The sequence below is a fragment of the Haemorhous mexicanus genome, chromosome Z, assembly GCF_027477595.1.
Source record: "Haemorhous mexicanus isolate bHaeMex1 chromosome Z, bHaeMex1.pri, whole genome shotgun sequence".
Taxonomy (NCBI): domain Eukaryota; kingdom Metazoa; phylum Chordata; class Aves; order Passeriformes; family Fringillidae; genus Haemorhous; species Haemorhous mexicanus.
Window position 1 is genome coordinate 88389466 of NC_082381.1, and position 24011 is coordinate 88413476.

A 24011-nucleotide genomic window follows, 5' to 3' on the forward strand; every position below is an offset into this window, starting at 1 on the left:
ATTCACAGGCAAGCTGGCCTTTCAGTGGACACAGCTTCATTTCCAGTGCAAGTGGAATTCCTCCAGCCCTGGTGCCTGGACAAAGGAACACCTTCCTCCGCAGTCAGTTTTCCTTGTCTTATATCCCTCTTTCCAAATTTAGCCTGTCCTCATAGATCCCTGATCACCTCCACCTTATAAAGAGGACATGTTGCATGTGCAGAATTTAAAATAAGAAGAATGTATCCTGCTAGCAAAATCCAGCTGGTCCCTGCTGCATCCTCCTGGGCTGCAAGGCTGGGCATCTCCAGACATGGCATTTGCAAGCAGGATCCATCAATCAGACAAAATTGGGGTGCCAGTCATCACCTCAGCCTGGTCTTGGGAGTGGGATGAGCATTTTCTCTGGAACAGAGAGCAGATTTGGGAATGGTACTGGGCCTCAGACCCTGCCATATTGTGGAGAAGTGTTTGCAAAGTGCCCATCAAACAATCCCCACCTGTGTGAAGTAGCCCAAAAATAGGATTTTGAGAGATTTCTTGAAACCATTATGCTTTACACTGAACTTGTGCTATGGGAAATGCAGCCTGTGGGATGGAAGATTTATACTAATACATTTTTCCATGAAGTGGGGGTATCAGCACTGCTGTGGATGCTGGGATGAGTAGGGATTTGCTGTGCTTGATCCTGTCTCTTCCTACCACCTCCTTGTAGGGAGGAGGGGATTGCTGGCCTCGGGGTGGGATGCCCTAAGAGGACATGGATTCTTTGTCTCCTTTTCAGTGGGAGGACTCTCAGTCTCCAAAACTCCCAAGGTAGCCCAAGGTTTCCTGTGCACACTCATAAAGACAAAGGGCACATTGCTGGCTCAAGATTCCCACAGTACTGGGACATGCAGGAATAAAATGAATGTAACAAGGAACTCCTGCACTGCTGCAGAAGAGCAAGGCTGCCGAGAGAGAGCTGCTTCCTCTGGGCACTGCACGGGGTGTCTGCAGGGCTGGGTCAAACAGGCAAGCCAGCAAGGGAATTAATTTGCTTCTTTGTGGTCCCTTGTGTCCCTTCTAGTGCCTCTCTGTGGGACTGAGATAGGTTTGTGATTCTCAGGTGATTAATTCCCCTTGTCTGTGTGTCCTGCAGATGGCAGGTCTGTCCCTTGCTCGCTGCATGGTCTGGCTGAGGATGGTAATGATGTTTTGCTATGTCTGGGTTCATGGGATAACAGGTCTTTAAGGTGATGATAAACTGCTGTTACCCAGCTGAGCTGACACCCTGACACGTGTTTGGGAACCCAGAAAGGTGTGAGATAGGAAGGACAGCAATAAAAATTAATTGTTGAGGAAGACAGCTCTGTCACCTGGGTAGTGCTGGCAAACATCCAGGACAAAATGGTGATTGTGGTTGGTTGTGTGCAGACCAGGCTACTGAATTCACCCTCCTGGTCCTCTCAGAGCTTCCACCCAGACAGTTCTCCGAGATCTCTAGCAACTGTGAGGTTAACAGCAAAACTTCTGCTTGCACATCCATCATTATGCTCCCACCAGGGTGATTTCAACCTCAGCTAAATCAATAATTAACTGCTTGTGCCTCTACAGCCCCTCAAGGACCTCACTGGCTGAAGCTGTGAGGCACCCACATTGGGTTGGTAATTGCTGCTGATCCCAGATTTGGAGCCAGGTGGAGAGGTCAGGGTGAGACCAGGGGGCAGGAGGTTCAAGTGACCACTTGTCTGGTCACCTCCAGGTGTTTGTAGGCATGAGAAGTATCCACAGCTACTCTTGGTTCTGGTTGTCAGCTGCCTCAGTTACCCACACTGGGGAATGTAAAATTATGTTTCTTGTCCTGGGAGTTTGCCTAGTCTCTGCTTTAGAAAAACCAGTTTTCTGACCTTATTTTCCCCTTCGAGCCCAAATCCTTCTTAGAGGAATAAGCACTGTGTGTCTGCCTGATGGCTGCTGAATCTTTGTTGAATTGTTCTTGCCGAACTGCAATAATTCCGTATCCCTGGAATTGTTCAAGGCAGATTGGATGGGGCTTGGAGCAACCTGGTCTGGTGGAAGGTGTCCCTGTCCATGACAAGGGGTTGTGAAGAGATGAGTTTTAGGGCCCCTTCCAACCCAAACATCCTGTGATTCTGTGAATTGGCCAGTGACATCTAATGCAGGCTACAAATCACCCAGTGGTCAGATGATGTGTGGTGGGTGTCTGTGGAGTCGTGGTCACTGTCCTTGTAGCCTGGACCTTCACCATGTGGTGCATTTCAGAGCCCTCTGTGATTAAAACCATTCACAGATCTGTGGCCATCATGAAGTCAGGTCCACACTGAAGGTCACTGGTAGGATTTCCTGCTTTTCCCAAAATGGCCAAAACATCCTGAGAAGATATTCTCAGATATCTGCATGTTCAAATGGTGCAGATCCAGCCTGGAGGAAGCAACGTGATGAAAGCCTGTGGGAGTGAAATGCCTCATGGCTGGGTGAAGCCAGGACCTCTGCAAGGCTGGGCACAAGGTGTCATCTGTAATTTAAAAGCTTTATCTGCTTTAAATGTCAATAGCTCCTTTGTTGGAGTCATGATAATTACCATGATTCGCATGTCTCAGTCACACACCCCAGAGCACTTCTCAGAGGAAGATGAGCAAATCATTCCCACTTGTTGCCAGATGGGAAATCAGGGTTCAGAGGTGATTGGAGCCCACACAGGGCTGGAAATAATCCTCAGTCTCCTGTGCTGCTGTTCCCCAGGTTCTGCATGGAAGCTGTAGGCTCAGAGCAGGTTGTCTGTCATCACCTGACTCTCCTCTGTCTTGTGTCCATCCTGGCAGTAGCATGGGCAGGGATGATGTGAGGGGATCTCAGTGAGGTTCTGTCCTTGGGTGCAGGCAGAGAGGCCAGGAGTGGGGGGATGGAGAAAGAGCAGAGCCCATGGAAGAGCTAATGGTTACATTTCATGTCCCACCACCTCCAGCAGAAGAGTTTCTGTAGTGGTGTCCCATGAAGTGAGACTTTCCCAGTGGAGCTGTGGGTGGTACAGAGGAGCTCAGTGAAACCCAATAAATCCATGGGCAGGGGTTTGATCACTCCCTGGTGCTGTCACAGGGTTCTCCAGCCCCTCCTGAGCTCCTTCCAAATACCAGTGCTCCAAACTACTCATCTCACTGGTTTATACTCCTCAGGAGGCAAAGCTGCACACCAGAACCTCCTCCAAACCAGGACCTAAATTCACCTAGTATTTAAATTCTAAGCAGTGAATAATGCAGCTGATGTTAATTGTGCAAAATGTGATTTGTGGAGCCCTTTCTAGGAAGGTCTGGGAAGGGAGCAGGCAGAGGCTGTGCTTCTCCAGGAAAGCAATAAGGGACAGAGGCTGTCCAACCTCTATCCACCAGTTCCCTCCTCCAACTTATTGGATTTGTTTTAGCCCTTTCCAAAGAGCCATCTAGGGCTCCAGCGTTTCACAGAACATTGCCAGTAAGATCAACTATTTAGCACAGCCTATCTCAGCTTTTTATATAGCTCTTAGCACGGATATCTAAGCATCATATATTTCTTTTTGTGCAGTATTTCTGACTCAGTATTTCCTGCCTCCTTGACAATGACTGAGTAAACAGCAGAGCTGCCAGAGGAAGAGCCCTGTGTTTACAGAGCAACAAGCCCAAATATGCCTTTATTTTTTAGCCCATCAGAAGGTGACAATGCTTAAATTAACCCTCATTTTTATCCCTCACTAAACTTTTGCCCTCAAACTTGCTGCTACCAGAATCAGCCATGGGTTGGTGGGCCCAGATCTGGAGAAAAGTTATTTGGAACGTGTCTTAAAAAAAGTGCAGCAAACTCCCAAGGGAAGAATTTTCAGCTACAGCTGTCTGAGCTGGGGTGAGGGCTTAGATCCAATGGCAAAATGCTGCTTCTCATCCCACCTGACTCTGCTGCCCACCAAAAATGTTAGAGGATAGATTTGCCTTCTCTCCCACAGAGTGGCCATTCCTCTTAGCTCTTCTGGCTTGGTCCTAGTTTTGGAAAGGTCTCATGTCCACTGTCATAGCCCAGTGCTGCATGAACTGCATCTGCACTGGGATGAGGAGTGAGCTTTCCCTTGGCTGCAAGCGTGAACACCCCCAGGAAAAGGCATTTTGAATTTCCACTGCTGGCAGGAGCCTTAGCCAGGCTTACAAAGGATCCAGCAGGAGATGTCAGAGGTTTTGCTGAGCCCTGGGCCATCTCTCTGGTGTGTGTGATCACCCTGACCTACCCATGGTGAGGCCCAGCATGATGAACGCACTCAGCCTTCAGATTTATGCCCCAAACTTGTATGAGAGCTCTTTAGAGGTCCCCTTGGCATCCCCCCACTTCCCACATGGTTTCTCAATGAATTCTTCTCCCAAACCAGGCAGAGAAGAAAGGCCAACCCTACCTGGTATAAATACATTTTATTTTAAACTGTAGTCACTGAAGGAAGGTCATCCAGTAGACACACCCAGATTATCTACAGGCCAGAGCACCCCCAAATTAGTAATACAATTCATGTTTAAAAATACAGCCAAACTGATGAAAGATAATTTGCTTACTGCCCTGACATCACCACCTAAGCATGGGGCAAGCCAATCCACAGGTTATTTTTATATAACTCCGTGAGGCATTTCCAGAGCAAATAAAGTTCAGTGGGCAGGGCAGTGACCCGGCTGTCTGGTTCCAAAGATTTTCAGCCCCCTCAAGGCTTGTCATCAGTGTGTGGAGGTCTGTGGATCAGGGCATGGCTCCATAGGATGTGCCCCAGGCACACAGGACGTGGGGTTTGTTTCTGACGGCCAGTTCCTCACCTCTCCCACGTGCTGACTCTGTCTCATTCGTTCAGGTTACACAGCCTTTGGGGCTGCTGTCAGTGTTCTCAAAGGGTCACTGGGACTGCTGTGGGCATGGCTGACCTGCAGCAGGTGAGTCACACGTGTAACTCCATTAATTGAACAGCCCAGCTGGGCCTTGGTGGCAGCAGTGGTCTCCTCAAACTCCCCAAGGTAGATGGGACCCCTCTGCATGGGTGGCACTCAGTGCACACCCTGGTACAGGTCAAACCTGTAGTCTGAAGGCCAAATTTAAGGACACAGCTTCCTGGACCACCTTTCTGGTGCGTGCTGGGACACTGGAGTAGCACCGCCCTGAGGCATGTGGATTTCTCAGGATGCTTCAGGACACCCCTGGCACTGCAAGTCCAGGTGCTGTGGAGGCTCCTGCCAGGCTCCTGCCTGGCCTGTAGGCAAGTCTGGTCCAGAAAAATTCCTCCCACTGGCAACATGTTCTCCCTGCTTTGTCAGAGGAATCAATGTCACTGCCTTCCTTTTGCAGACTATGCAAATCACCTCCTTTTGCAAAGTTTGGCCCAACCTGAGTCCGAAAATGGAGCAAAATTATTCCCACTGCAGCATCACATTCTGTGTGGAAATGTCTGCAGTGCCTTCTGCATCCATCCCACATTCCCGTCCTTCATGGAGGTCCCTCTAAGTCTGCACAAGCTTTTCTGTGACTGGAGGAGGGGGGACCACAGACCCCTTTCTTTTACAATGATCTGTTCATCTGCAAAGCTGGGGCAGTGTTCATAGATGTCTCTGCATCACCCACTGGGTGCCACAGGATGAAAAAAAGGAGGGTGGTGTGTGGTGGAATCCTTTCCTGCCCAGCTCCCATCCCAGGTCTGAGTTTGGTTTGGTTTGCTAGTTGGTTTACAGAATTTCCAGGTGGTTGGTGGGTTTGATGGTTTGAGGTTTTTTACAGAAAATACTGTTTTTTAAAAGACAGTGTTGCAGAGTCATTTTTCTTTCCTGCAGGGACACAGAGCAGGGCATGTCTGAAGCAGGAGCGGGAAGGAGCAGAGTTTCCTGCAGTGTTTTTTATTCTTCCCCAGTAATCTGGGACTACAGAGCCCGTGCAGTTATCCCAAGCTGCTAGGAATTTCACAGCATGCCCCAGGGATCCCAAAATACAGCACAGCTCCCCAGGTACATGAGTGTGGAGCTTCCAGGCCCAGGCAGGACAGGAGGTGCTGGAGGGCATCCAGGCTGGGAGAGGGAGGATGGGTGGGGGGCTGGAGCTGGCTGGGATGCTGCATGAGATGCTGGAGACAGTGCCAGGAGAGGGAGAGGAATCCAGGAAAAGCTCCAGGGTTCAAAGGAAACTTTCTGTGTGCTATATGGGTGGATGGGGCAGATGAGAGGCATGGGATACTCTTGCCTGGGTTTTTAATTTATCATTAATCAGGATATCATGTCTCTTTTGAATTTTTTTTTTCTCTTTCCCATAAATTTCAATTGAAAACTGCAGAACAAGTAATTGGGTAACTTTGGGGTGATAACCTGAGCTGGCAAATAACTCCTCTGTCACTGCCCAGGGACAGGCTGGTTAATGAAAGGATGAACTCTGCAAACTCCCCCGGAGAGTCTGGGGAGACCCAACAGGATTTGGCTGCAGGTTGACTCCAAAGTCGCAGACACAGTTGGGCAACTGACTTATGGAAATGGGTGTAGAGAGGAATTAGTCATCGCTGTTTGGTTAATAAGTGCCTTGGCTATTTTACAAGTCTTTTTTCCTGCATATGCAAATACATATTTTATTTTTCCTTTTGTAATGAAACATATAAATAGCTCCTGCCTTGGATCTTCTGTGCATACAGTTGTGTCATGAAAATGATCGTCGTGCTTTTGCCTGGCTTTCTTTAGCAGCTGCTTCACTTAGCTTTGTTCTCAAAGGAAGATCTCCTGTGTGTTGTCCAGGGCAAGAGAGCAAACTTTGGTGTGGTGGCTTTTATATCTCCTCAGCTTTGCAGAGAGCAGCTGCAGGTCAGAGTATTTGCAGCAGCAAAGCCCTTTGTCTCAGGCAGTAGGAATAAACTGAGATGAGAAAGATAGAAGGTAATTTATTTAGTTGCTGGATTTCAAAGGTTGTGCAACCTGCACTGGAAACACATGGTGTGGAGAACAAACTTGTCCTCTTCTTCAATATTCCCCTGCTTAGTGTCTACTAAATTTTCGTATCAAGGAAAGGTCACTATGGAGACAGACAAGAAAAGTTGCGTGGGATGGCATGCAAGAACCTCTGCAGCATCTCTTAGCGCCCAGGGGAACCTTCTTGTCCCTGAGCACGATGCACTCCCTGGTACCATCCTCTAGAATGGATTTTTATTTGCTTTTCTATGTTTCCTTGTGCTGTTTGCCACATGTTTCCCTCACATACATCCCTTTTCATAACCAGCCTTTGTCAAACCCCTTCTTTCCCCCACCTGAAGGTCTGATGGGGAGGCAGCTATCTCCCTGTGTGCTTCCTCCTGATGCTGACCCATAAATCACGTCACTGGGATAATCCTTAGTCATAGCAACCATCAGCTCAGGCGCAGGGTGACCTTTTAATGCCAAGCCCAGGCTGCCCTGATCTTCTGGTCAGGCAGGGAGCCAGTCTCTGCCAATATTTTGTGAGACGCCAGAGAGCAGCCAGACCATTAGGATGCTCCTGGCCAGACACTGGGTCTGCTGAAGATACTGGAATGAATGGGCTGGGCAGGTCAACCTGAACCAGCAAGCCCAGGATGGGCACCATCATTTCCCCTGCATTTTGTTTAACCTCTCTGTTGCTGCTTTTTTTTCAGTCCTGGTGGTGCTGACTTCTTCCCTCCTTGCCAAAAAATCAAGCCATCCAAACCCAACACAATGGTGCATCTGGAAAAGTGACCCGGTGTCTGTCAGGGGGACAGTAGGATGCAGAGGGCAGACACCATCTCTGGTGCAAGCTGTGGCAGTTATTGCAGGAGCTGGTGATATTTCTGCAGTACCTGCTTTCTGGTGGCTTTGCTCTGTTGAAATTGCAGCCGCTCTGCACACATTGAGTAATCTCCCCACTGTTACTAAAGAGTCAGTCTGTCTGTCTGTCCTCCCCCCACCCCAAGTTTCAATTTCCTCCTAATTCCCTCTCTAGACAGCCATTGTCTCTGCCGTGGTGGCGTGGTGTTGCTGATGCAGCCTCTTGTCTCTGTGCCTCTTTGCAGAAGGATTTCTCCATGCGGGAGGAGCTGCAGCAGCGGGACGTGGAGCGCTGGCTGGGGTTCATCACCTTCCTCTGCGAGGTCTTCGGCACCATGAGGAGCAGCACCGGGGAGCCCTTCCGAGTCCTCGTCTGCCCCATCTACACCTGCCTCAGGGAGGTAAATGCCTTCCCACCTTGTCCTTCCCCACCAGTGGGACAAGCTGTTGGCTGCTGTGCAAAGATGCCCGTGGTCGATGGAAAGGCTGTGGCTGCTCCATCCCTGGAAATGCCCAAGGCCGGGCTGGACAGGGTTTGGACTAACCTGGGATAGTGGAAGATTCCCATGGCAGAGCGTCAGAACTAGACAGAGGTTCTCTAAGGCCCTTCCAACCCAAATCATTCTGGGATTCCATTTTTGCTTTATAATTCCTAGAGGTTTGCTCTGCCAACACTTCACACTTCAAAAGTACTTACTTCTGCAGGCATGCTTGGCTCTTCCTGCATATCATCTTTCTGCTCGTTAAAGCACAATAATTAAAGCTCACACTCCCTTTATCCACTGGCTAGAAAGGACCAAAGTTGGAATGGCAAACCAAGCACTGTAGTTTGCAAATCCCAGTGTTGTGAGAATCCACACCTAAGCAGTTTAAACAGCTTCTTAAAGCAGGTGAAGTCACCTGAATAGATGAGGCAGACCGAGGGGAGGAAGGAGGGAGAGAAAGGAAGTCCCTTATGTCCTTAGACCCAACCCAGTGCAGCAGAAACCCAGCCCTGTCACCAGGGTTGGGGATTTTTCAGAACCTGATTTCCTGATGAGCTCATTGTCTGGCTCTCCATGGCTCAGAGTGGTGGCAGAAACCTCAGTGAGTACGTACAGAAAAGACAACTCAAGTGTTAATGTTCCATAGAGAAGGAGAGGGCTTCCCTCCATCTTGTTTTAAAGATGGCTTTGTCTCCTGCTGGTGCCTGTAGAAGATTTTCTCAGAAAAACCCGCCTTGTTGCCCAGGGTTGGAGCTGTGAATCTCAAATTGTCAGTGGTGCTTCTGTCAGGCCATAAATAACTCACTGTAAAATAAGTTCTCCGCTAGACCTCAGGCAAGAGAAGGATAAAGAAAGTGCCGGTGATGACTTTTTTTATATGCATGGGAAGTTTTCCTCTGAATGCAAACGCGCCATAAACATTTTGTCTGGGTGGTAGTACTGTGGGCAGAGCTCACAGATGGTGACTGGAGCAGTGAGGAGCGCAGGCCTCATGATAAGGCAGACATATCCAGAGGAGGAGATGGGAGAGGGACGCTAAGAATAGCCGCACTTCCCCAAAATCTCTGCCCACGGCGGTATGTGTCACCTTCTGGGGAAGATCTGACGTCTAGCAGAGCCCCCGTGCCCATCCGCTTCCCATCGTAATCGTGACACAGCACAGCCCTGATTCTGCCAGAGCTTTTCCCTGCCCACTCCTGTCTGCCCTCGCCGTGCTGTCACTGTCCCTCCTGTCACCCTTCTGCTCTGTGGGGACATGGTGGTGAGCTAGAGGTGTGCAGAAGGACATGAATTTCATATATCAAGGATATTTTTTGCTACAGGGCAGCTCCATAAAAAGATTCACTAATTATATCAAGATGTCATGCGTAAATTTGCTCTTAAAAATACATCTCTGTTCCTTAGCAGGACAGGTCTGTCCCTGTGGTGTTGTTTGTCACAGATGACTTTAGTAGATGATCTTTAATTGTGAGATGATCTTTAGGTCCCTTCCAACCCAAGCTACTCTGTGATTTCTAAGAGGTCTCTTAGCTTAGCTGACATGGGTCAGCCTGATTCCTCTGGCTCCCCTGTCCTAAAATGCTTGCTCTGTGACTGCTCTCTCTACAGTGCTTTGACCTTGATTCACCCCTCTTCCATGGCTCTGGAATGGGTTTTCATTCTGCTGCCTTTTTTTGTCATTGCCAGCTAATCCTGCTGCACAGGGCCAGCCTGGGGGAAAGGGTCACCGATTTGTCAGCAGTGCCAGGCTCTGGTTGGCAGATGGTTGCCAGGGCCAAAGGTGGGCTGCAGACACAGCCGAGGAGGTGGGGGTGTGCTTTTCCAGCTGCACCCCAGAGAGGACAGGGACATCTGCACAGGCTGGCCCTGCTGGGTGCTCTGTGAGAGTGTGGAAAGTCCCTTACTGTGCAGACTGTTCATCCCTTGGTGTTCCCCATGAACCACATGGGCTGGTGGCCCAGCACAGGAGGGGGTGTCACCATGGTCTTTAAAGTTTGGGATGCCCACATGCCTCAGGACAGGTTCACAAGGTGTAGTAGCCCTCACCATGGGTTTTTTCCCCTTCTGCTGATCAGAACATACATCCCCAAGTAGAGTCTCAGCCCCTCACCCCTAATTCCTTTCCTATTGATTATTCCCCAGCAAGCTCCCTCTGTGCTGCCCACAGTCCTTCACAGCTCCTTCTGCCTCCATACACCCATCCTTAGACCATAAATCATCAGCAGACGCAAGATAACATCTCTCCCTCTGCCTGTCCTTTCAGGTCGCTTGTTTATTAGTTTCTCTTTTTTTTTTTTTTTCTCCTTTTCCCTTTTCCTTTATAGCTCTGGCAGACTCAGCCAAAGGTCAGCGAGGCAGTGAGCAAGAGGAAGGGGAAAATTGCCCGATGACTGAGTCAGGAATGTCTCTTCCCTTCCCCCTGCAAAGTTTCCTCTCTCCAGCTCCTTTCCCCCCAAATAAAAGCTTATTCACACCATCATTAGCTGGGTGGGAGGGGTGAGGGTGGCCATGAGGACGTCAGTGCTGGGGGGGGAGGAGCTGGGGACATGGCTGGGCCACTGAGTGACAATGCCAGCGCTACTTATCGATCGGTGTGGATGGGTTGGTTTTGTGGGCTGGGTAAAAAAAAAAAAGACAAGTTCATTTCAGGTGAGGCTGGAGTGATAAGTGCTGGGGTTTGCTGGCTGATTGACCCAGGGCCCATCGCTGTCCTCTGGGAAGCAGGCAGGCCCTGTGTCAGGCAAGGCAATGGATGTTTAACCATGGCAGAGGAAATCTGGGTCAGAGCTGCCGCCTCACCCAGGCAGCCTTTTGGGAACCAAAGGAGTAGCTGTGCCCCTTGGCTCCAGCACAGTGCAGCCAGGGGCTCTGCTGCATCCTCCTCCATCGCTTGAGCCTGAAACGGGGGGAGAAGGAAGGGGCTGCCAATACATCCCACACTGTGATGGCATCTTCCAGGAGCAAAATCCCTACCAAATTAAAAAGTTCAATTTCCATAACTGATTTGAGGGGTTTGAGGTGAGGTTTGTGCAGGCTGAGAGTGTATTCTCACAGTGAGGTCTGGTAAGGTCAGTGTTGGGATTTTAGGCAAAGAGAGGGTTTGCCAAGGGAAGTAAAAGGTGAGTCCAGCTCTTGTTAAAATGGTGTAATGGAGCACAGTGCATTTGGATGGTAGTTTGGACTAAAATACATGCAGTGGAACAGTGCATATTTTAGGTTAGAGAAGGGCGGTGGATACACAAGGCTGTCCCAAAGATCAGACCTGGAGACAACTGGGAAAAGGAGGGAGGGCCCTTTGCAGATGAGAATGAGAGAACTGTTGCAGTCCTCAGATCTGGAAAGCCTGGGAAAAGAATAACAAAGCAGAGATGTTAAATAGAAATAAAAGCGCTTTCCTCCTATTCTTCCCTCAGAGCTTCGGGGAATCGAGGGCGAGCTGGAAGAGGGCATTGTTCCTGGGATAAAGGCTTTCCCCAGGGATGGCCATGTTGCAGCCAGGGCACTGTGGGTTTGACCCTTGCCTGCTTCCAGACCTGGCTGCTTTCGCTTGGGAGCAGTGGTGGCATCTTGCAGGACCATATTCTTCCATGAGTCTTTTATCTGGTGAAAGCACTTTTAGCATTATTAGGAAGTTGTTCTGTCTCCTGTGCATGATGGTCTTAAACAAGAGTGGTGTCCCATTCTCTCCTTCCAGCCCTATAAAGCCTCTTGGCTATGGCCTCAGTTTATTTCACAAAAGCACCTTAAATTTGTCCCTGAAGATCTCCTTCCAAGATGGGGAGAAGTGAACATGCTGACATCTTTCCTGCTCCAAAGCCTCTGCCCTATGTCCAAACACCAAGGACTGTGCTGAGCCATGCTCCAGCAATGCTTCATGTTGCATGTCCCCCAGAACTAACTAAAACCAAGACAAGAACCAAGGTTCTTGAACTTTGGTTCTTGCAGCCTGGCCATATTTATTCTTTTCTGTGGCCTTTGGCAGAGTCAGCAGAATGGAGAAGATGGGTGGTTAAGGCAAGGAAGCAGCAAATGTCAGCTGAACCATCAGAGCCCTGTGCACAGTGCAAGAAGTGCCCTGTGGCTACTGAAGATGTGGACATAATAAATAATATTATTTGCCATCTATTGTTCACTGATTGTCACCACTTTTGCCTTCCCTAGCTCTTCCCTAAGCACAGTTGGAGCTGTCTGTGCCTCATCCAGCTCTGTGCTCTCATGTCTGTGTGTGAGTCAGCGGGGTGGCTGTGGGCCACCCCAGCTTGGTGCCCTCCCAGTTTCATCCCCTGGTGCTGCTGCGGAGGGGGAACATTAGGACTAGATCCTGAGGGGCCCAGCCCAGTTTTGGGTGACATCTGAGGTCTGCAGGGAAGGAGGGATCACACCCAGTGTGGCTGTTGATGGGTGTTCTTGGGAGGTTTGCCTCCTGTGTTGTCTGTCTCATCCTCAGTGGATGTTGTTGGGACACCAACCTAGGAGGTGCCCCTGGGGCTGGGAGCTGCCACCTCCCTGCCAGCCCCCTGCCAGGAGCAGCCACTTCCAGCCCCAGTGCTTGGTGCCAACTGCTGCTTTGGATGCGTTTGTTTGTTCTTAGGATGCCATTTAGCAGCCAGATAACCTGAGCAGTTGCCTGTAGCAGCAGAGCAGGGAGGAGGAAAAACTGGCTCGAGGGACTCAGGCTCAAGGTGATGCCATGTGGCAATAATGCCACTGTGGTCTCTCAAAGCACCTCACCAGCTGGTGTCCCACACAGGCAGGCAACACAGGGAGGGTTCTGCCCCCTTTCACTCCCCATAAAAACCCTATCCCACCCCTCACCCATGTTTCTGTGCTCTTCTGCACAGGGCTGATCTTTTGTTGAAAGTTTTAAGTTTCCTCTTGACATTTTGCTTCACCCCACTGTAGTCCCTCTCAGTGGCAGCTCCTTGAATACATTTCAGTACATCCCAGACTTGCTGTCAACTTTCAAACTTCATGAGATTGCACTCCTTACCTCCTCCGGGTCACGGATAAGGATGCTAAGTAGGGCAGGTCATGGGATAACAACTTGGTAGGTGTTAGCATTCCTGGCCTTCAGGCAGAATTGGGCTGGAACCCAGTGGCTACAACCCTCTGAGCCCAACCATCCAACCCATTTTTTTTACCCATCTGGTTTTCCTGGCTTGGATACAAAGGGACTGGATATCAGGGGTGACAGGGAGCTGCCTTGGCACCATCCCACTCTAAGCCTTGGACAGGGCTGCTGGGGCAGGTTCAGAGCAAACCCCAGGAAGCAGCTCATCACAGAAAGGCTAATTAAACTTCAAAACTTTGTGCAGGAGGCTGCAGGACCAATTCACAGAGATCCCTCCAGCTTGAGAGGGTTATTGCTTCTGAGGCTGTGTATCCCAGGGGTGTCCCCTTTAGAGGGGTGCAGTCATTGGCCTGACCCAAGACAGATGATTTTAGGGTCTTAATACCAACCCTGGGGAGCGAGGGCAGCTCCCAGGCGCTGTGAATCAGCAGGGATCAGACCCAGCAGGCTGGCAGCAGGCAGGACAGTTGCTTCTCTGCAGGAGTTGTCTCCTACCTCCAGTCTGGTTGGCAGAGACAGTCCCATTTCAGCATCGTTTAAAATCTTGGCACGCTCCCATCGCTTCCCTGCCTTGGTACACGCTGCTGACTGAAAGCCTCGGGGTGGTGGTGCAGGGAGGATAAATACTCCCTGTCTAATTGCCTTCCCCCAACGTCTGAGTCTGCGGTGCAGCATGTAGACGGGTATCCACTCCCCTCCCTTCTCTTAGTGCCTGTTATCTCCTGGGGCCATGCTGCGTAATTTAGCAAAATATTCTAACACAGTAATTAACGTCTGAACTTCAAGAGGGCACTGCCTTTTCACTGTCTCCTTCAGAGGAAGAAAAAGGAAAACCTTCCCGGCTGCAGTCGGATGAGCGAGGAGGGTGGTGCTCTTTGGAAAAGAAAATTGTATCTTTTAACGTGGGTTGTGTTTTGTTAATCACTTTCACTTTTTAAAAAGCATCAGCCTTTTGAGTTGAAAAAAGGGTCTTTGACAGTATAATGAGATGCTAGAATTTTTAATATTACTCTCAAAGTCAGAGAGTGAAACAGAATTTTTGCTTTATCAAATGAGCAAAGGCACCTAGGGGCTTAGATCTTGACCCCACACCACACTTCCACTCAGGAAGCTCCATGAGGCCAGATCTGAACAGAGAAAATCTGTATTTTATGAAGAAGGGGACTTATATCCTCACAGAAGTCTCCTTCTGGTCGCCCCTATCTGGTTCTGCAAAAAATCAAAGATTTGGTCTCCAGACCAGTAGGACTGGGACAAACTGGGAAGTGTTTTGTGTGGGGAAAGGATGGAGGAGGAATGAAGAATGTGGTCATGGGAGGGATTTCAGAGAAGGAGTGAAAAAGGGGACTGGGGCTCAGGGACACCAAGAGGAAGGAGAAATGAGGAGAACAAGTGGGGAGTTGTTTTGGGAGTCCAGAACATGTGGGTTGAAGGCATGGAAGGTCTGGGAGGAAGGTCTGGGATTTGGAGCAAGTGGGACATGTTGATGTAAAGGGGCTGTGGACTTCCAGAGCCATGACAGGAGGCAGAGTGCAGGAGCAGAGTCTGCAAAGAGTAAGGGTGGATGTCTGTCTGTAGGACCCCACAGGGCAGGGGTGGATGTCCCTGTAACCTCTGTGCCTGCCATACATTTAAAAATAATTAACCATGCAAAAAGCTCCCACGCCCCCAGACCCCCATGGCTGTGCTGACAAAAACACTCTATGAATGCAGGTTGTTTGGGAAACAACAGATTTCCTTTAATCCTGGTCATTTTGATCAAAGGGCATAGTTAAGATGGAGGAGGTCAGGTGTTATTTGGGAGCAGATGAGGACAGGCCAAACCAGGGAGGGCTGCCCAGTGCCTATAAGCCCATTTGTCCTGTTGAGTATTGTATGTGCAGGAACATATTCTTGGAAAGCCACAGGACTTACTTAGCCCCAGCACCAAAACCGTGGTGTTGTATCTTAAATAGAGGAGGGAAAATGCCACCCTCGTTTCTCTGGGGACCCGTGGAGAAGTCAGAGGAAGCAATTTGTGCAGATAAAGAAGTGAAGTCAGATACCATCTCACAGGATGGTCCCTCCTCCTCGCGTGGCTTTGTTTTTCTCCCTCGCCCTCCATACCAGGCATTGTTAGTTCCCAAAAACCCTTTCAATGGGATGTAAACACAACTATTTGCGTCTGCCGCTGCGCGCTCGCTGCCTCTGCAGAGCCAGGAAAGCGCAGAGCCTCCGGCCAGCCAGGGTGGAGCCCGCTGCAATCAAGCACCATGGTCTCGCCACTGTTTCTTTCCATGTTTTGTGTTTCCCCGGGACCCTTGGGATGAGATCACATCCTCCTCTCCCAGGGTTATTATGTCTTCGGACGGGCAGGATGAAGCCAGTCGTCTGGGTGGCTTGAACTCCCTGTGCACCCAGACCGGGTGGCTCTGGTCCGTCTGCCCTGCTCACCTTCGGATCCTGGAGGTCCACCTCCAGCCAGGGGATGTGTAACCACCAGGCTACTGTTGGATTGCAGCGTCTGGGTTGATGAGTGACCAAATTTTCTTCATCATTGTCTCCAGTAATTGCCTCTTAATGGTTTCCATCTTCCCAGGAATTTCTTCTGCCTGTTCCAGATCCGGGGAGAGAGAGTGTCGTGTTTCATGGTTTCCCTTGCCTACAGTGGAAAGGAGTAGGAGGAGTTTCCCACGACTGGGTACAGGATTTTGTTCCCCTGGCCTTAATTCAATTTGCTGTTAAGTATCTCTGAGTTCCTCAGGAGCCTGACAAGGAGGATAACCAACATTTCGGTTTACTCGATGCAATAAACAAACTAATCTCTTCTTACCATCCTCCCAGAGAGTCCTGGTTGTGTAATAGGAGAACAGAAATCTCCTCCTGAGCTGAGGGGAGCACATCAATGTAAAAGGAGTTGGTGCCACCAAAACTCATTTAGGGAGTGTGTTAGGGAAAGTGTCTGCTATGGACATGGCTCTGATGCAGCCATGCTGGGACAAACAGTTCAGCACAGAGCTCATTGCCCTCTGTGCCACTTCATCTGGGCAGCTGCTTGTGGGATCAGCAGTGGCCTGTGCTGTTGAACTTTTCCTAATGAAGCAGCAGAAGCTGCTGTCAGACACCCAGGCTGAGACCACAACATCCCATCAGGCAACTGGGAGGAGGGTTCCCTGTATGAGACACAAGATCTGGTGGCACCTTGTGCATCTTCTGTAGCCTTGAAGACTTCCCAGATCCCCAGAGAGGTGTGAGCAGAAGGGAATGGGGAGAGAAGCACCATTACTAGTGGAAGCAGCTGGACATAGACTGCCTCTCACAGCTCAGCTGTGTTTTTAAATTCCAACAAATCACATTTTGGAGCAAAGCAGAGCCTGTGCCTTGTGCAGAGATCAGCACAGGCAGCTCCATAAGGGAAAGGTTTCCCCCAAAACTTTGTGTTTGGGCAACCTCAGCATCAAATGGGTAAGCAGAAGAGATTTCATCTCTACCTGTGAGCTTCTAGAAGTCTGTTTCCATGGGCTCACTTGTTTCTTCCCAGAGTAAGTCAGTCTCATCTGACTTCCCTCACTTCCAGAGGGGGACTTGGTCCCCCTTTAGAGGGGGTGGTGCTGGCACAGCTTGTTGGTAGGCACAGGATGAGCTCAGCTGACCTTCTGATGTCCTGGGTCAAGGAACTGATACATCTGATGGTAGCAAATGGTAGAAATCCTGAAACTGGCCCTGTGGTGGAGCATTTTGCAATCACTCATCCCTACAACCTTGTTTGTACTTTGCATTTTCCCAAGTCCTGGCTGTTTTCACCATCCTGTGTCCTGTGACAAGAGGAGAAGTGGAGCTGTACCATTGCCTGTGTCTCAGAGGAGTGACTCTCCCCATGCAGAGCCATGAAGTCCCATGGATCTTATCTCAGGCATCTTCCTTAAAGACTTGTGACAGGAGGTCAATAAGAGGCTGCTGGAAAGGCAGAAAATGGCTATTGATGTGTGTCTGCAGAGAGACCGTGAAGCAGAATTGGCCTGGGCTCCCAGGAGGACCCACCTAGCAGACTGTAGGGATTCCAGGAGATTTTGGGAACAGGAGTTCCCCAGCTGTGGTCTGTTAGAGCACTAAGACTGCCTGTAGAGCTGTGTTAGCACCTAAACTGCACTGTCAGATATAGGGGATGGTGACAGAACCACAGAATGCTTTGGCATGGAAGGAACATTTAAAGTTCATCTCATTCTACCCACTGCCATGGGCAAGGACGTCTTCCACTAGCCCAGGTTGCTCCAAACCCTGGGATAGTGGGCTCCAAGCTCCAAGTCCAGCCTGTCCTGGGACACTTGCAGGGATCCAGGGGCAGCCACCGCTTCTCTGGGAAACCTGTGCCAGGTCTCACCACCCTCATTGTAAACAAGTCCTTCCATCTATTTAGCCTGAATCTCCCCTTTTTTAGATGAAAAGTGTCAGCCCTTATCCTGTCACTACAGTCCCTACTAAAAACTTAGTCCTTATATTTCTTATAAGCTCCCTTCATAAGGGGGCGCCCATGATGATCCCAATCACAAAGCTGGAACAGATCCATCTGTCAGAGGACCAAGTCCATCATGGCCCTTCCCCAGGCACTTTCTGGTTAAAAGGAGGACTGGGAAGCACCATCTCTCCCACACTTCCAGTACAATATGTCCCCTCTGCTTAAGCTCCAAGTGGCACAAATAACTGATCTTCCTGAAGGAAATGCGTCTCCCTTTTTCCCCATGGCCTTGCTCCACACCAGCCAGCCAATTGCTGCACCTGGGCCATGCGTGTGCAGCACGCTGGTTCCCCTGAGGTTATCCTCCACAGTCACTGGGAGGGGGAATACTGGGAGGCACCTCCTCGTGACCCAGGTGCGGATGAAAAGCATACCTGTGGGCAGCCTCAGCCCCGAGGCTGCCTGGGTGTCCGTGCCTGTTGCCACTGGACCCATGAACCCGAGATGCCCGTCGGGGAGCCAGGGCCAGCAGCGCGTGGGCTGCGGTCAGCCCGGCTTTCCCTGGTCTCATCCCAGCTTCTCCGTGGCTCTGGGTGGATATTTTCCAGGTTTCTTGTGCTTTCACGCTGGAGTCATCACCAAAGCATCATGAAACGCTGCATGCTAAGGGGTAGTTAGTGGCCAGCATTGCTTATGTGTCATTTTGCAAGCGATATCGTACACAGTAATTAGCAGTGAGCCTTGCAGGAGAAGTATCATTGCATCTGGAAAAGGTAATGCGTGCGTTGGGCTGCTCCCACCCCATCTCCTGGGGAGAGTTGCTGAAGAACACAATTAAACCTGCGTGGTTTAGTGATAAGGGGTGGTGGGACAGGTTCTCCTGTCCTCCTTGTGGTGTGGGCACCCCTGAGAATACCAGGTAAGCACCTCAGCTTCTCAGCAGGCCAGGTGATCTCAGAAAGCAGATAATAAACCCAAATATTTGGGGTGAGTCCCATTGTGTTCGCTTTTTGATTTGCTCCTGGTGGCCTGCACCCCATACACATGCATCTCTTGCTGTTCAGGAGGACCAAGCTGGCTTTGTCTGTGATGAGGCATAGCTGCAGTTTTTGGGCTCCTTTGGTCCTTCAGCCATGGCAGCGTGTCCACCTCATGTGGCTTATGATGCTTACCTCTGCAGAGTGTGAAGAGAAGGCTCTGGGGCCATGGAGGCCAGAGGAGATGGGTCCCATTAGTGCACCATGGATACCAGTTGAGCTCAAGAGCCACCTTGCATGGCCCTGCAACTCACCACAACACACAGCACTTCCAGGAGCAGACCCTAAAGCTTAGTTTGAGTTCCTTATGCAAATGTCTAGCACCCAGGGCTCACCTGGGCACACTGGCTCTGCAGAGGACCTTGCCCAGTGCTCATCTCTCCAAGTGACATGGAAATTTGAATGAGAAGGTGCCTGATACCTCACACCAGTCTGCAAGGCAGCAAGTCCAGCACCAGAAACAAAAGTGAGAAGCCTTTCGCAACTGAGGCTGGGTATTATATGACTGGCCGGGCAGATTCTGGCATGCAGCCTCCTCTGTTAGGAAATCAGGCAGACTCTTTGTCTGCTCTCCAGCAGGAACTGCTGCTTTCATTGCCCGGCTTCGCCCGATACAGGGGAAACCGGCTGGAGAGCAAAGGGAAGTTTTTCTCGCAGACAGCCCCAGCCTCCAGGGGATGATTACAGGTTAAACTGAGGAGCTTGTGAGTCCCAGCTCACCTGCCCTCTTGTCTGCCTCATGCTCCTCTTTCAGATCCCTCGTCCACTTCCAACAGCTGGTTTGAGCCCTGTGGGAACCTGGTGGAGAGGGATGGGATGGTGCCCACAGTGGGATTTGGGTAGGGGCACGCAGCAGGGAGGAGCAGCTATAAATAGTTAAATAAGTAATAATTCCAATGTGGGAGTGCTAATTTAATGGGTATAGAGTGTTTACCTTAAAATATTTTAAATAAAAATGAATTAGATTGCAAACAGTGAATGCATTTGGCTGGGTGGTCACACAAGTGCTGGGACTTTAGGGCTGTGATTTCTGTGGAGCTCTCAAAATATTTTGCTCCTTTTTTTTTTGGCTTTTTTTTTTTTTTTTACTTTTACAGCCCTGGTCAGGTCTGACTCAAGGTCACAGATCTTTAGGAAACACTGTGCTCTGGCTGAAGGAACCTCCCCAGTGCTTTGAGTGCCTGGTGCTCACATGGGGCAGCCATCAGTGGGGATGAAATACCCTTTGAGAAATACAAGCAGGTTGTCATTGATGGGTGAGGACATCCATGGTGGGACCCCAGGCAGCACAGTCCTTGCAGTCAGCAAGGTTCAGTGCCCATGCCAGGCTCCCTGATCTCCTCCTGTTCTGTCATGCAGGGGTCAGAAGCAGATAGTGCCTACACCCCAGCATGCTACAAACATGGTCAGCAACACACAGAGAAACAGTGTCATTGTTCTGATCCTGCAGGCTTCAGTCCGTTGCACTGATGCAAGTGGCTGGCCGCCATCTGTGGCTATGGATTTGGACTCTGGTTCTCCAGAGCAGCAGCAGATCTCACTGCTGGGCTGTCCCTCATGCACAGGGATGTGCCTGGGCTTGGTGGGCAGGCTGTGGGCCTCCCCCGCCTACATGTCTCTGGCAGAGGCTCACCTGTAGTGCCTCAGACTGGTATCCCTTGGTAGCCTGCTGGAGCAGTGAAGCATGTGGTACTTGGGTGGACAAGGTGGGGCACATGGTGCTTGGAGGGATGGTGGAGCAGGGTGCCTCTGGAGCAATGGAGATGGTGGATCCTGGGGGGATGAGGTGCAGTGCATGGGACCTGGGTGGACAAAGTGGAGCACATGGTGCCTCCATGGAGAAGGTGGAGCACATGGTGTCTCCATGGACAAGGTGGAGCATATGGCAGCCTGATGGACACACTGGAGCACACACATTCTCCTTGTTCAGCCTCATCACATCAGAGGAAGATCAGGTGTCCACGAGGGCAGCGTGAAGTTGGAGTGTGCCTGCCCAGGGCAGAGGGTAGGTTGTGTTCTCTGTTTCATCATAGGTAGGTGAGACTGTTCCTCATTAGCCAAGTGTCTGAGCACTTGACAGGGACATATTCATCCTCACAAACACCTTTTGAGGTAGGGAAGCATGTCCCAACCCTGTGTGTGGGAGCTGGGGCTAGTGAAGTTGCAGCCTTTCTATGACCACATATCCTGGGCAGGGAGCAGGATCACTGAGGAGACCATGGCAGAGGAAAGGCTGGAGTCAATCCTAACTCTACTTTCAAGCTTTAGTTTTTGTGTTATATTCTTTACTAAAAAATACTGAAAATAAGAAAGGTGTTGTTAAAAGGTATTGTCTGTTACATTATTTGCAGCCCCGCTTCATGCCATGCTCATGAGCTAAATACCCCAGGAGGGAATATCTGGACTACTGCCTGTTTATATTTTTCACTAACTGATATTTTTTTTTTTCATTGTTGGTGTTGGGTTTAAAATAATCTCATGTTTTCTTGTGAGGAATCTGAGCTGTTTGTGAGAACTTATCTCAGAGCACATGGCTGGGCTTAACTAACATTTTCCAAACAACTTAGCAGAAAGATAAACAGGGAGGTGGGGGGGGTGGGGTGGGGTAGAAAAAAAAACCTGTTGGATGATTTGGAAAAAATAATAAAAAAAACCTGTTGGATGAAAAACCCTGACTGAAGCTTTGGCTAAGGAGAGAACAGAGTGCTCAGTGAGATGCTGTGAACACCATCCTCAAAGCAACAATCTGCTTTCTGCTGAAAACAGAAGACAAAGGTCTGAGAGCAATGGTAGTTCCTTGTGTTACCTCTTCTTTCCCCTATCTGTTTTCCAGCCAACGTGGAGCTGGTAAACAGACATTTATTTGTAGAGGAAAGGAAACATGGAAAAATAAGAATGGGATGGAGAGATGGTAAGGCCTAGAGACCCCATTCTGATTTTAACTAATGGATATTACTTTGGAGTAATATTTAGTTACACTGAGCGATTTTTATATGGGCAGTTTTAATCAGTTCAACTACTTTTAAATAGTCTGCTTCTCTCTAATGAATGTCAGATGATAGTGAAGCCAGTTTTCCCATCTTTTCTTCTTTTGCTCAGTGGTTACTGCACACAGGGATTAGCTCAGGGCCATCAGGGTTTGTTCATTCCAAAGTGATGGGATGGAAGTGGCTACAGCTTTGAGTGTTCCTGGTACGTGTAATTGTCACAAATATGAGAACAAAGTCAAATCCATATTTTTGGTCCTGTTTTGAGGGTCCTTGCTCACGGTTTCAGTGTTTGTGGGGTGAGACATTCTAAGCTCCTACACTTTGCCATTGTCAGGTGGAGCTGTTGAACCTTGTTGCACACCCTGAGCCTGAACCAAGAGAGACGAGCATCTTCCTGCTGTGCCATGCCCAACAACATTTTGGGTCTTTCCTGAAAACTGCTCCTGCTTACAAGCTTGTGTTTGTAACACAGAGTTCATGGAGAGCAGAGCAGGGTTGGAGTTGGTGCACCTGAGACTCCACAGTTTCCTTGGCACCCCTGCCCTTGCAGCACTGTGTTACCAGCCTAGAAGGAGCCATATTAATTACAGTGAATTGGATGTAGCTCAGGCATTTTTGTGGCTGTCAGAAGTTTCTCCACGAGGTTGGAGAGGTTCAGGGGTGGGTGGCAGAGCCCTTCCTCTCCAAACAGCCACTCCTAGGTCTGTGCTACTCCAGTGTTGTTGACTGATTTTCTGACTGGCTGCATTTCTTCCCCGTGTGTGAAATGAGTGTTTTCTCACTGCCTGCTGTGGGATAAAAAAAGCAATGTAACCTAAACAAAATTGATTACAAAAGTTGTTAATCTAGATTTTACCCTGTGTTTTGTCACTGCTTACTTCAAATTTTTGTGTGGACAGTCTGTTTTCTTCCCTCCTTCTGATTTTGTGTCCTCTCCTCCTGGAAGTGTCAAATGCCAAGCTGGACAAAGACATAGAGGGAAAGTTGTAAGGGTGGAGGAGGAGGAATGTCATGCATTTCTCACTGTTTGTCTCTTCTGTCTTTTGCAGTTGTTGCAATCTCAGGATGTGAAGGAAGATGCTGTGCTTTGCTGCTCCATGGAGGTAGGGAAGCCCCTCTGCATCTGCCCTGATCTCATTGCTTTACCCCTTCCATCCTTGCCCATGCATGTGTCAAGCAGCTGTTGGATGTTTCCAGACCCAACAGCTGTGTGCCCTCTGTGCTTTTTGGAATGATCAAATGGATTGGATTGGAAGGGACCTTTGGAGGTAATTTAGTCCAACCTGTCTGCGATGATCATGAGCACTTTCCATTAGGTGGCTCCAAGTCCCATCCAGCCTGGCCTTGAATATTCCCAGGGATCCAGGGACAGCCACAGCTGCTCTGGGCACCCTGGGCCAGGGCCTGCCCACCCTCCCAGCCAGCAATTCCTCATTCCCAATAGCCCATCTGTCCCTGCCCTCTGGCCCTGGGAAGCCATTCCCTGGCTGCTGTCCCTCCATGCCCTGTGCCCAGTGCCTGTGCAGCTCTCCTGGAGCCCCTGGAGGCCCTGGCAGGGGCTCTGAGGTGTCCCTGGAGCCTTCTCTTGTGCAGGTGAGCAGCCCTAGCTGTGCCAGGCTGGCTCCAGAGCAGAGGGGCTCCAAACCTTGGAGCAGCTCTGTGGCCTCCTTTGACCTCACTCCAGCAGGTCAATGCCCTTCCATTTCGGAGGAATCCAGAGGTGGATTCAAGATCCCAGGTGGGGTCTCACAAGAACAGTTCAGGTAGAAGACCAGTGTGAGACAAGAGCCCTTGAGATTCTGTCACTGGGCTCCTGATGCATGTAAATGGATGCAGGAAGTTTGGGGTCCCATCACATTAAATCATCCTGGTTCCTTCAAATCTCACCCTCCATTCAGTTTTTCAGCACAGAAACGGCTGTATTGGAGCAAAAGCTGCCCCATGACTCGCTGTGCTCAGCAGTTTTTCAGAGAAGGAAATGACTGGACATGGCACTCAGTGCTCTGGTCTGGCTGACAAGGTGGTGATCAGTCACAAGTTGGACTCAATGACCTTGGAGGTCGCTTCCAACCTAACTGATTCCATGATTCTGTGAATTCTAGCAGAGTTCCTATTGGTTACTTTTTTCTGGGAAGTGATGGGCCCATGGGGACAGATTCTTTTCTTGCAGAGAGCAGTTGAAGTTTCAGCCTGAATAGTTAAAATTCAGCAGAGCAGATGAGGAGGCGGA

At 49.8% G+C, this 24011-nt stretch overlaps 1 protein-coding gene across 4 annotated transcripts in view; it reads left to right on the forward strand.

Annotated features, from left to right (window-relative positions):
- CTIF (cap binding complex dependent translation initiation factor) overlaps window positions 1-24011 on the forward strand; it is a 147082-nt gene that overhangs the window by 117802 nt on the left and 5269 nt on the right. For all 4 annotated transcript variants that reach the window (XM_059873390.1, XM_059873388.1, XM_059873389.1 and 1 more), the window contains 2 exons: window positions 8009-8164; window positions 22831-22884. In XM_059873390.1, coding sequence (XP_059729373.1) covers window positions 8009-8164; window positions 22831-22884 — 210 coding nt within the window. The remainder of the gene's footprint in view (window positions 1-8008; window positions 8165-22830; window positions 22885-24011) is intronic.